The 12282-nt window shown below is 49.6% G+C and overlaps 1 protein-coding gene across 1 annotated transcript in view; it reads right to left on the bottom strand.

Annotated features, from left to right (window-relative positions):
• The window catches only part of P4HA3 (prolyl 4-hydroxylase subunit alpha 3), a 69091-nt gene extending 57022 nt beyond the window's left edge, over nt 1-12069 (bottom strand). Inside the window, exon 1 of the mRNA XM_029602102.1 lies at nt 11759-12069. Coding sequence (XP_029457962.1) covers nt 11759-12063 — 305 coding nt within the window. The 5' untranslated portion in view covers nt 12064-12069. The remainder of the gene's footprint in view (nt 1-11758) is intronic.
• Between the last annotated feature and the right edge of the window lie 213 nt (nt 12070-12282).

Here is a 12282-nt window from a genome sequence, read left to right as displayed (position 1 = left end):
TATGGCCGAAGCTTATGAGGGGGATCATCTATCTCTTTAAATGGGGATGTGAGGCAGATCCTCTAGGGGGAGGGTGTATGGGCTATTAGGGCAGGAACCTGTCTTCCCTAAACTGGAGGGAAGCCGGGGTGGGACTGTCTTTCTTGGAGCCGCTGGCTAGTGCCCAGCAGGCCCATGGCTACGGGACCCGGGAGGAATCATGGAGTTCAAGGATGTGGGATTCCTTCCCGTGACCAGGGAAGAAGATGTAAGAGGATTAGCGATTACTGAATGGTCTCTCTTTTGAAAAGGATGAACTAGGAAGGGCTATTGTTAAAGGGGAAGAAAAGAAAGGAGGTGACATCATTCTGAAAAGGAATCCTTAGAGGAAGTGGGCTTTGTGGTTGATGCCACTAACGCTGTTAAGGAACCTAAAGAGGTTAGGGCTGTTCAGCTTGGAGAAGAGACGGCTGAGGGGGGATATGATAGAGGTGTTTAAAATCATGAGAGGTCTAGAACGGGTAGATGTGACTCGGTTATTTACTCTTTCGGATAATAGAAGGACTAGGGGGCACTCCATGAAGTTAGCAAGTAGCACATTTAAGACTAATCGGAGAAAATTCTTTCACTCAACGCACAATAAAGCTCTGGAATTTGTTGCCAGAGGATGTGGTTAGTGCAGTTAGAGTAACTGGGTTTAAAAAAGGTTTGGATAAGTTCTTGGAGGAGAAGTCCATTAACTGCTATTAATCAAGCTGACTTACGGGCTGATACAGTAAACCATGCAGGAGAGCGGGCGAGTTTACTCTCTCCTGTGCGTGCGATTTAGTAACAATTAGGGAGGAGGAATAGCCTAGTGGTTAGAGCAGTGGACTATGACCCAGGAGACCTGCGTTCAAGTCCAGTTGTCACTCCTTGTGACCTTGGGCAAGTCACTTTACCCTCCATTGCCTCAGGTACAAAAACTTAGATTGTAAGCCCTCTGGGGATAGAAAAATACCTACAGTACCTGAATGTAAACCAGTGTGATATCTCGATTGAGATTGAATGTCAATAAATAAATTTATTTAAATTAGGGCCCGCAGTAAAAAGAGGCGCTAGGGACACTAGCGCATCCCTAGCGCCTCTTTTTCGACGGAAGCGGCGGATGTCAGCAAGTTTGACAGCCAACGCTCAATTTTGCCGGCGTCGGTTCTCAAACCTACTGACAGTCACGGGTTCGGAAACCGGACGCCGGCAAAATTGAGCATCCGGTTTTCAACTCGCCAGCCGCGGGCCCATTTAAAAATTTTTTTTTTTAATTTTTAACTTTTTTTTAAAATCATGAGTTGGAGGGTGCACAGAAAAGCAGTTTTTACTGCTTTTCTATGCACTCCCCCGGCCATACCGCGACATCTCCTCCGCTCTCTCTCCCAGTCTCTTTGACCTACGGACCGATCATGGTTCAGACTCCTACCCTGGTGGACTCGGGCAGGAGGCAACTTCATTCTCAGACATCTAGTGGAAGACCTGAGGAGTCCCGTCATCAAATTAGAAGATCCACTATTGTGTTACAACTTGAAGTGGGCTTTGGACGTTCCCCAACTTCACCACTTCCACTGAAGATCTCAGTGGCGTCCCCAGCAGCTCATCCATCGCTGCTGATATCTACAACAACAGACTCAGTGAATTTTCTTCCAAGACTCTCGATTCACCTGTCATCAATGCAGAAGACGACTTAGAATACAAAGTTGAAGAGATTCTGGACGTTCGTAAAAGAGGCAAGACTTTTGAATACCTTCTAAAGTGGGAAGGTTTTGGCCCTGAAGAAAACTCTTGGGAGCCTCAGACCAATATCCTGGACAAAGAGATGCTTCATCAGTTCCACCTCGCGCATCCTTTAAAACCTAAGCCTGGTACCTGAAGAGGAAGTCGCCCTTTGAAGGCGTGTACTGTTGTGTCCGTCGGTTCCCGATGCCCTCTCTCTGCCCTCCTCACCTCTTTGGCGCCTCCCTCTTCCTCTAAGGGAAGATTGGCTGCCGCGGCATTTCTCTGCCGAGGTCTTCCGGCGTCCCCGGACTGGCTCCACGCTGCTAACCGCCATGTTTCCTGGAGGCCTAGGGGCGCGCGCGCGGTGCAGCCCCGACTGAAGTACCGGCGATGGCGCGAACCTCGGGGGTGGTCCCCCGAAGATGACATCACCCGCGATGGATATTTAAGGTCTTAGAATTTGCTAACACATCGAGTTAGCAAGGATATGGATTTGTTCTTTCTACGCTACTCTGCCTCCTCGGACTAACCAGGGGTACCCGCTCCTGGGGGGCCTCGTTCTCTCTTACTTTGTAGGCTGCAGTCTGGAACCGGTACTCGCTCCTCGAGGGCCCTCGTTCCCGGACTTCTTCGAATTCACTTCTGCCTGGAAGTCATCGCTGCCTACTACATCTGTGAGTTACCATCGCACTCTCAGAGCTTTCCCTGGAACCAGGTACTCGCTCCTCGAGGGCCTGTACATTCCAGCTCCTGGGCTTCTATGAGAGATTGTGTGAGTGTTACCATCTGGTTCAGTACATGAACTCTGCATACCCTGCCTACTCACTATTTCTCAGTCTCTCTTCAGCTCAGCCTCCAGGGATCGCTGTTCCAGTACCTGAGGGACTACAGCCCAGCTGGGCATTCCAGCTCACTACTGCCCCCTCTGGTGGTTCAGTATACTGTCTAATAAAAGAACTAGTGTGTGTCTGTCTCCATACTCTGAGCCTGACCGGTGGTCCCTCTCGGGGTCTTCCCCGGGGGCGTGGTCATCTGCCACTGGTCCAAGGATCCACCCACAACTCTCCTAAATAACAACTGATTGCTAACTCCTATCTGATTGCTCCTCCCATCAGATAGCGGTTTCATTACACAAACACTGCTTGCTTTAGGGCGGCGGTCAGGCTTTCGGCATATCCACGCTGAATAACCAGCAGGCAAATCTGCGTATTATGGGGCTGAGAGCCAAGTTAATTCGCCTTACACAGCTACCCGGAAAAACCGGACCGGGTGGCAGCTTTCAAGGAGCAGGACCGCGCTCCCCGATCTCGAGTTTTCCAGCACAATGGCGTGAAGACAGGTTTTGGGGGTGTCAGCTTAGAAAAGCAAACTCATTTCAGAGCTTCCCTGTGATTTTTAGGCAGGCAGCAATACATATCGGAAGCGTATCCGGGTCGCCTCCTCGTGTTCCGTGCCTGCTTTTTCTGAATGTATAGAAATCTGGGGGGATAGGGGAGAACGAGGGGGCGGCTGTCAGAGCCCCAAGCAAGCAGGACACGCAGCTGGCGAGGAGACGCAGAGCGAAAATTGGAGAGAGAAAAAAAAACGGCTGTGAGCACATGGCCAGAGTTACAAGCGCACACCTTTTATTCCAAGCCAGCATAAAAAAACACAGAAACTTGGACCAAAAAAAAAAAAGGAGCAGCCAAGTTGATGTTTTGGACAGTGGATGTTGCACGGTGAGGCTGCTTTAACACGGACCCACATGTCACACCAGCTGTTAGTAAGGAATCCACGTTTATAGATTTCTTGATGATTTGGGCAGTGGTTAGGCATTCAGAGCAAGCAACCGGAAACTAAGAAAGGTGCTTCCTTGTCGGCCACAGACCAGCGCCGCTAACCCACATCCGCTGAGGCGATTACAGCGGCATAAAATCACCTCGGAAACGTGTGTGGTGTCCCTGCCCACGTGCAAACCCCCTTCCCTACCTCGAGCCTGTGCCTGCAGTCCTAGCCTGGCGAGCTGCTTCACCACAGTCGTCTGCCAGGCTCAGATGGATGGAGCCCAATCTCTGAAGGCAGACCCCCTTAGCCCACTTCTGATTTGTATGTATTTTTTAGTTTTTTATAATTCCCTCTCCCCCCACCCCGCGCTCCCGATGCATTCTGATACCCGAAGTGCCGACGTGGAATGGAAGAAGCAGGACTGCAAATACCACAATGCACTGGGAGAGAAGGTTAAAAAAAAACCCTAGGACTAGCTTGAAGTCTTGCTCCAGAAACTTGGTCCTGCTGGAGCCCTGAGCGCTTCTCTGTGGAACGGATGAAGTGAACGTGCTTTGAACAACAGAGGAGGATGCACGGATTTCTCCTGGCAAAGTGTGCATATGTGAATATTGAACTGCTAATTTCTGTTCCAGCACCCTGTTGAGGGGCTGATGCAATACGTGGCGCTATACCAGGTATACCACGTGGCGCTATACCAGGTATACCACGTGGCGCTATACCACGTATACCACGTGGCGCTATACCACGTATACCACGTACGTGAGTGGGATTTACTCACGTTTTAGCACAGTTTTTTTGGGGCGCTAATGTAACCCTGCTATGTATAAAGGGCTTTAGCGACAAAAAAAAAAGGCACTAAAAAACCCATGGCAGGCTTAGCACATGGTGCATGCACATTGCAGGAATAGCTTAATTAGCTATTACCCTGCAATGCAAGGAGGAACGCTAAGCAAGAGACTGCCTAGTGCATCTCCTATTACCGTGAGAAATTTAACGCCTGCTCAGAGGCAGGCGTTAAATTTCACACAGCTAGCCTGACCAAAGCTCCCCCCCCCCCCCCCCCCCCAAAGGTCTGGCTCAGTGATCCAATTGGTCCGGGTTGGACCCGGGTCCATTCTGAGATCCACATCTTAAAACAGCGCTCACCAGACCCCAAATTCCCCTTCCGCTGGACCCTCGTCCAACAGGGCTGTTCCCAATTGGTCTTTTTCACTGACTCTTGTCAGTGGAAGGACCAATCCGCTTTCAGGACAGTCTTCTGAAAAGGGATTGGTCCTTTCGCTGACATGTGACAGTGAGTGGCCCATTTGGCAGTTAAATACAGCATCGGGCACCCAGGAGGGGAGGACGTGCGCCCGTTTTACCGCTCGACTAATTGCATCGGCCTAGGAGATTATGAAGAAGTTGGCAAACACTAGGGGTGCAGTGGCAGAGATGTGTAAAGCCCTAACCCCCATAAACTTCACCACCTATCGTAACGTTTCCCAAATCCCAGCCATGCGGGGGCCCCAAGCAGCTCTCATTGTCAGGATAACCAAAATATGCAAATTAACCTGGTTCCCAGACCCAAACGGGCCGATACAGTAAGAATCGCGGGAGAGCGGGCGCTCCGTGTTGAGCGCCCGCTCTCCCGACGCGTGCCAGGACTCCTCTCCTGGGCGCGCAATTCTTTATTTAAATGAGGGGTCGCGCTAATAAGGAGGCGCTACCCTAGCGCCTCCTTATTAGCGCAGAGGTGGCTGTCAGCGGGTCCGACAACTGACGCTCTATTTTACCGGCGTTGGTTTCCGTACCTGCTGACAGCCACGGGTTAGGAAAACGGACGCCGGTATAATTCAGCATCTGTTTTTCTAAACTGCTGATTGGCGAGCAGATTTTTTTTTTTTTCTATTTTTAATTTTTGGTTCCTCTGACTTAATATCGCTAGGATATTAAGTTGGAAGGTGCACAGAAAAGCAGTATTTTCTGCACACTTTTCCGGGTTGCTTGGCCGCACATTTTAACTTTCAGTATCCCGGGGACTAACTGATATCCTCACATGATGAGCGCTATTAGTTTTCGGAGTGGGTTGGCTGTGCGTTTTCGACACGCTAAACCCCTTACAATATAAGGGGTAATAGACGCGCGTCAAAAACATGCAGCCAATCGCATGCTAATCGATGCGCTCGGCCGAGTGCACCGTACTGTATCGGCCTGAAACTGTCCGCAAACCACATCCCTTGAATACTCATTGCGGATACAACCAGAGCTATTCACAGAGTCTTGATCGGTTTTAGGGCGCACTGCAGATTTGATTTCCTGTTCGTATCGTGTTTCATTTCCAAGAGTGCTTTTCCAGTTCTGTGCATATGGGAACATGAGGCTTCCGAGATGTTACAAAACAAATGCCTTTCAAATCCACTTCAATTTTGTGCTTTCTAACCGCCTCTATCCCCCCTGCTACAGGTGGTGCGTCTTGTGCATGCAAGAGGCACGGCATCGTCCTGGCTGCCTCCGCTTTCAGTCACCGCGAGTCCGGATGAACAATGGGGGAAAAAAAACTCCTCAGTAACCAAAAGAAAGTCATGCAGTGAAATCCCACAACAGGCAATGCTCACTCAGGGTTTAAGAGGGCAATTTGAAAAGCCTTTAGCTGGGGAAATGCCTGACTGAAACTGCCTTCCTCAAAGGAGGCTAGAAGGATTTGCAGGTGGGCTTGTAACCCGGATTTTAAAAGGGCATTTCTGTGGGTGTGGCTAGCTCGGGGAGGAAAACAGCGCACGCGCGTTCTGTTTCCAAAGGCACGTGCGCTATTTTTGTTCCCCTCTGCCACCAGTACAAATAGCAAATGCAAAGTAAGCAGATGCGCTTAGAGAGAGATAATGTGGGAAGGTACAAACTTACCCTTAGATGCATTCAGCTGCGGTAAAAATAATAGAAATATCGCGCATTAAAGTCCTGCAATAAAAATCTGGGCGTGGTTAGGGTAATCTCCTACACAATGTTGCATAATTAAATACCATCCTGCAATAAAACTCCGTTGCGCGATGACATTTTTTTCCCTCCATACCACAAATGAAAAAGATGTTATTTTCTGTGTTAAATTCACCTTTATCATGTCGCGCATTGCTGCAGGAGTCCCTCATTTGCATAATTTGCATCCTCATTTGCACATTTTAATACCAATGCACGTCACAATAAGCATCGCATGATATTACCTCATTATTGCATATTAATGCTCTAACGTTGCTTGATGTATTTCCCTAAGAACATAAGAACATAAGAAATTGCCATGCTGGGTCAGAGCAAGGGCCCATCAAGCCCAGCATCCTGTTTCCAACAGAGGCCAAAACCAGGCCACAAGAACCTGGCAAGTACCCAAACACTAAGAAGAACCCATGCTCCTGATGCAATTAATAGCAGTGGCTATTCCCTAAGTAAACTTGATTAATAGCCATTAATGGACTTCTCCAAGAACGTATCCAAACCTTTTTTGAACCCAGCTACACTAACTGCACTAACCACATCCTCTGGCAACAAATTCCAGAGCTTTATTGTGCGTTGAGTGAAAAAGAATTTTCTCCGATTAGTCTTAAATGTGCTACTTGCTAAATTCATGGTGTGCCCCCTAGTCCTTCTATTATTCAAAAGTGTAAATAACCGATTCACATCTACTCGTTCAAGACCTCTCATGATCTTAAAGGCCTCTATCATATCCCTCCTCAGCCGTCTCTTCTCCAAGCTGAACAGCCCTAACCTCTTCAGCCTTTCCTCTTAAGATTATAAGCCCTCTGGGGATAGAGAAACACAATACCTGAATGTAATCCACTTTGAAGTGCCGAAAAGGAGAATAAAAATCAAATAAATACATACATTTTGCATAAAGGACATATGCTAAAGGCACGTGTTTTTATTTATTTATTTAAACAATTTTTATATACCGTTTTTTACTAGAAGGTAGTCAAAATGGTTTACACGATGGTATTAAAAACAAATTAAAATAGTAAATACAGACAACGGTAAGAAAAAATAAATTAGAAACTGAGTTAAAATGAAAACATAAGAACAGGCAACATAATTAAAATCGGAGAGAAAATTAATTCCAGCTGGGTGTAAAAAGGCTTGGAATAAGGACATTAAAGCAGGTCTGCGGCCTAATGAGCTCGTCAAGGAAGATAGGTTTTCAAGTTCTTTTTGAATTCTTTCTTACTGGAGGTGTTTCTAAGATTGTCTGGGATTGACTTCCAGAGTCTGTAGCCTCAGGGGCTGTTTGAAATCGCCCTCGATGCTTTACTAACATCTCAAGGCAAGTCAGTCAGCCAGGCCGATCCAGTCCTGGCTTTTGCCCCATTGCGTGCAGGGTCCTGAAGTTCTGATTTTCTTGGGGAAATCAGTGGAAAACTCTGAGCTGTGAATGCGTGTGTGGGCGCAAACATCGGCCTATTCGTTTGACCTGAGGCGAGCTGGCAGTCCTAGACCACGGACGCTCTGCCCTCCTGGCACTTCTGATACCTCTCAGAGGCGTTTGATACCACAAACTCCCGCCTAACGGAACCAGGACTCACAGGCCCAGCCCTAGCACGGTTTAAATCCTTCCTCCGAAACAGCACTCGAAACAGTATCTCTTGAGCAGGCATCCCTCTTTCCCATCCCTTCCCGTGTGGTGTGCCACAAGGATCCTTCCTATCTCTCACCCTTTTCAACATCTACCATGGTCCCATTGGGCAAATGAAGTCAGAAAGTAGAAGATGACATCCAGCTAACTGTGTCCTCTAGGTGCAGAGCCCAACCATAAAATCTCTAACCTAAACACACTACAACCAACTAAAACCAACCCTTCCCACCCACCCCCCTGAAAGAAACAGAGGTAGCGTGGATTTGAAAAAAGGTCCAAGGCCACTTCCACCTTGGAAGGATCCAACCCTATCTTTCAGCCACCAAGTGCGCAGAGTGGGCTAAATATTGGACTCCCAATTCACTACTGAAACCCAAATTAAAGGCTAGGGTTGTAAATTAAGAAAAGGATGCAGGGGGGTAACGGGCATGGAGCGGCAGCTGCTTCCTCTAACAGAAGGCATGGGGATTACTACCTTTAACCAATTAGCTTACGTGATTTTGACGCAACGGCAGCATCACCGCCTTGACGGCAGGGGGGAAAAAAGGGAAACTGGATTCAGACGACAGCCAACTCTGGGGCCCTGACTTTTACGGTCTGCAGTACTGATGCAGACATTAGGGAAAAAGCGCAGGACTGCTTGTAGGGCTGAGTCCAAAAGCAAAGCATTGTATGAATTATCAAGAAGGCTGCTCACCCTATAGAAATGTTGCTAGCAGGAATTTTTGTTATGGGTTTGACATTTGCTTGGTTTTGATCATTACTGTTACTACCCTTAACCTAAGGCTCAGGGGTAACCTGCACAGAGCGGCAGTAACCCCCATAGGAAACTTGCTGGGCAGACTGGATGGACCATTTGGTCTTTTTCTGCCGTCATTACTGTTACTAAATTCTATCCCAACAGTGCCAGCTGTTCCACCGCCCACCCCTTTTTTTGATGACTCCACTTTGCTACCGTGATTCAGGCCTGTGTAATTTCTCACCTAGACTACTGCAAACTAAGCCATAGCCTGGGATCTATTTACTGTTTGGGATCCTGCCAGGTACTCGTGACCTGGACTGGAAACAGGGATATTGGGCTTGATGGTCCCTCGGTCTGACCCAGAATGGCAAATTCTTATGTTGGTCCAAAACTCATTCTTATGCTCATTCAAAGCTCGGCAGTGTGAATTATGCTGCACATCGGGTATAGTTGAACAGGATCACCCTGTTACCCTATAGTAATTTGACTTCTTCTGGACTGAAATATTGATGTACTTTTTCATTTGTTGCACACTTAACCTTGGCTCTAATACGCTTTGAACTCTTCTGCTGGAAAACTGCGAGATAAATAAGCAATGACGCGAAGCCACGTTCAGGGCAGGGTCAGGAAGGACCTCAGGCAGAGTGGGTTCTGATTGGTTCACGTCGCATACACAAAGGTACTTGTGACATCATGGCCAATATGGACTAATCAGATACGGTAAATGCGATATAATCTGTGACTCTTGCTAACATGGCTGCCATCGGAGTCTCAGGGTGTCCTGGGGAAACTGCTGAAAGAATTACAATCGGGGCCGATACAGTAAACAGAGCAGGCGAGCGCCCGCTCTCCCGACGCGTGCCCAGGCCTCTCTCCTGGGTGCGCGATTCAGGAAGCCAAGCTATGCAAATTAGGGCCCCACGGTAAAAAGGAGGCGGTAGGGACACTAGCGCATCCCTAGCGCCTCTTTATTGACAGAAGCGGCAGCTGTCAGCGGGTTTGACAGCCGACGCTTAATTTTACCGGCGTCGGTTGTCAAAATTGAGCGTCTATCTCCCAACCCACGGGCCACGGGCAGATTTTTAATTTTTTCTTATTTTTGGGGTCTCCGACTTAATATCGCTATGATATTAAGTCGGAGGGTGTACAGAAAAGCAGTTTTTTCTGCTTTTCTGTACATTTTCCCTGTGCCGGCTGAAATTAACTTCTGCCTTTGGACAGGCACTATTTTCTGTATCGTGCGGGAATAACTAATAGGCTCATCAACATGCATTTGCATGTTGCGGGTGCTATTAGTTTCGGGGGGGGGGGGGGCGGGGGAGGTTGGCCACGCGTTTTCCACGCGCTATTGCCTCTTACTCTTTAAGGGGTAAAAAATAGTAGGTGGAAAACGCACGGCCAAACGGGGGATAAAGGTGCGCTCGACCGCGTGCACCGTACTGAATCGGCCCGAAAGTAAAGACTTAACTGATAAATATATAATTGAAGGGGTGAGTCTGCTTGCTGTGAACATCACCAGAAAGGGGCCAGGCGCAGCTTTTGATGGTTCTCCAGGTGGGAACTGAATCCGGGACTATGAAATAGGAACGAACGGGGCTGGCGGACGCATGAGGCGGGGGTAGGCGATGGCCTAGGGGCAGGGGGCGGCAGTTGTGAAAGGACGGACGAGATGAGAAGTGGCGCGGGCAAGAACATAAGAACCTGCCTTACTGGGTCAGACCAAGGGTCCATCAAGCCCAGCATCCTGTTTCCAACAGTGGCCAATCCAGGCTACAAGTACCTGGAAAGTACCTAAACACTAAGTCTATTCCATGTTACCGTTGCTAGTAATAGCAGTGGCTATTCTCTAAGTCAGCTTAATTAATAGCAGGTAATGGACTTCTCCTCCAAGAAGGTATCCAATGCTTTTTTAAAACCCAGCTGTACTAACTGCTGATTTCCATTTCTGGGGGTGCATTTCTCTGAGGAGCCGGGGTTGCCTGTGGCGTGCGAAGAGAGAGAGCGCGAGCGTGCGATGACCTCACCGCCTGGGGCGGCTGGACCCGCCCCCCTCCCCAGCCTCTCTAGCACCTGCACGGAAATCTCTCGCTGCAGCCCTGGGCTCCCTCTGCTGTGCTTCCTCTCGGGCTTGCCAACAGCTTCCTGCAAGGTGAAAGGCGGGATCCCCCGGCCCTCAGCACTGTTTATGCGACTGCCCTGACTCCAGTGCAGCAGGAGGAGGAGGAAGCAGGCCTGGGGTCGGTCAGTTAAGGGCTTTAAAAACCTCACTGCTGCCTTCTGCTCGTGCGGATGCGATGCTATCCCTTGCTGTCTGTCTCGCTCCATTCCCCCGTCCCCTCCCAATAGTTCAGTCAGAGAAAAGAGAGTTAAAGAGCGGGCTCCGGGAAGACGTTTTAAAAACCGTAGTAGTAATAAACGTGCACATATCCACATACCCTCCCCCCCCCCCCCACAAAAAAAAACCAAGTATGAAAACCTAAGAAATAAACTCCATTAGGGGAAAAAATAAAGAAAGGAGATCTAAGACTAAGACCAAAAGGGGAAATAGCGCTCAGTAAGAGCAAAGTTCTATTCTGCAGGCTGGTGCTGCTTTCAGAGAAGTTCTCTCTGTCCCTCTCCTGTTTGCAAGTCTTAAGGTCGGAAGATGGAGCTTCTGTCGCGATACTCCCGGGGCAGGTGAGCAGCACCGTGCAGTGCTTTCCCCCACCACAGGGGGGCAGATCGGAGCAAAGAATGCACCGCTTTCTGCAGCAACAGGGGCAGATCGACCCATCCATTCCCTACCCCCCCCGCCTTTTATTCCGAAAAGGATTAAAGAATAAGGCTGCCCACCCCCAACGGCAAACAAAATCTGCTCAGAATCTTCCCCAGAAGGAGGGCGCTAGTTAAAAAAAAAAGTTCCCATCCCTCCGCCTCCCCCCCGTTACCTGCGCAGCGCTTCCAGCCGGGAGCTCTCCCCCTGGAGGTAGGAGTGGAGGAGCCGCAGCAGCCGCCCCTCGGTGGCCAGCGCCCGGCGCACGGTGCTCATGGAGCTGAACACGTCGGGCCGGCTCAGCTTCAGCAGCAGCAGCAGCCGCAAGCCCAGGCCGAGCAGGGAGGGCATCCCCGAGCCGGGGAAGGGAGAGCCCCCGCCTTCCTCTCTCCCGGGCTGGGGCTGAGAGCGCCCGCCTGCCTGCAGCTCACGTCCCGGGAAGTGGAGGGGGGGGTCGGGGCTACGGAGCGCTGAACACATGGAAGGGGAGGGGAAACTGAGGCGAGAAGAGCAAAAGGGGATCCCTCCCCGAGTCCCCCCTCCCCCTCGGGTTTCACTCCACTGCCTCTGCCTTTCCCTCCCCTCCCGTCTCCAGCACTGCCAGAAAGTACATGTACAATCGCAAACTCGCAGTGCTCAACGTGAAGGCTTTGGTGATATGCAAAACCCACATCTGTCAGAGAATATCCGTCTACATCC

Source organism: Rhinatrema bivittatum, chromosome 5 (genome assembly GCF_901001135.1).
Source record: "Rhinatrema bivittatum chromosome 5, aRhiBiv1.1, whole genome shotgun sequence".
NCBI classification, from domain to species: domain Eukaryota; kingdom Metazoa; phylum Chordata; class Amphibia; order Gymnophiona; family Rhinatrematidae; genus Rhinatrema; species Rhinatrema bivittatum.
This window is presented reverse-complemented; position numbering and strand designations above follow the sequence as displayed.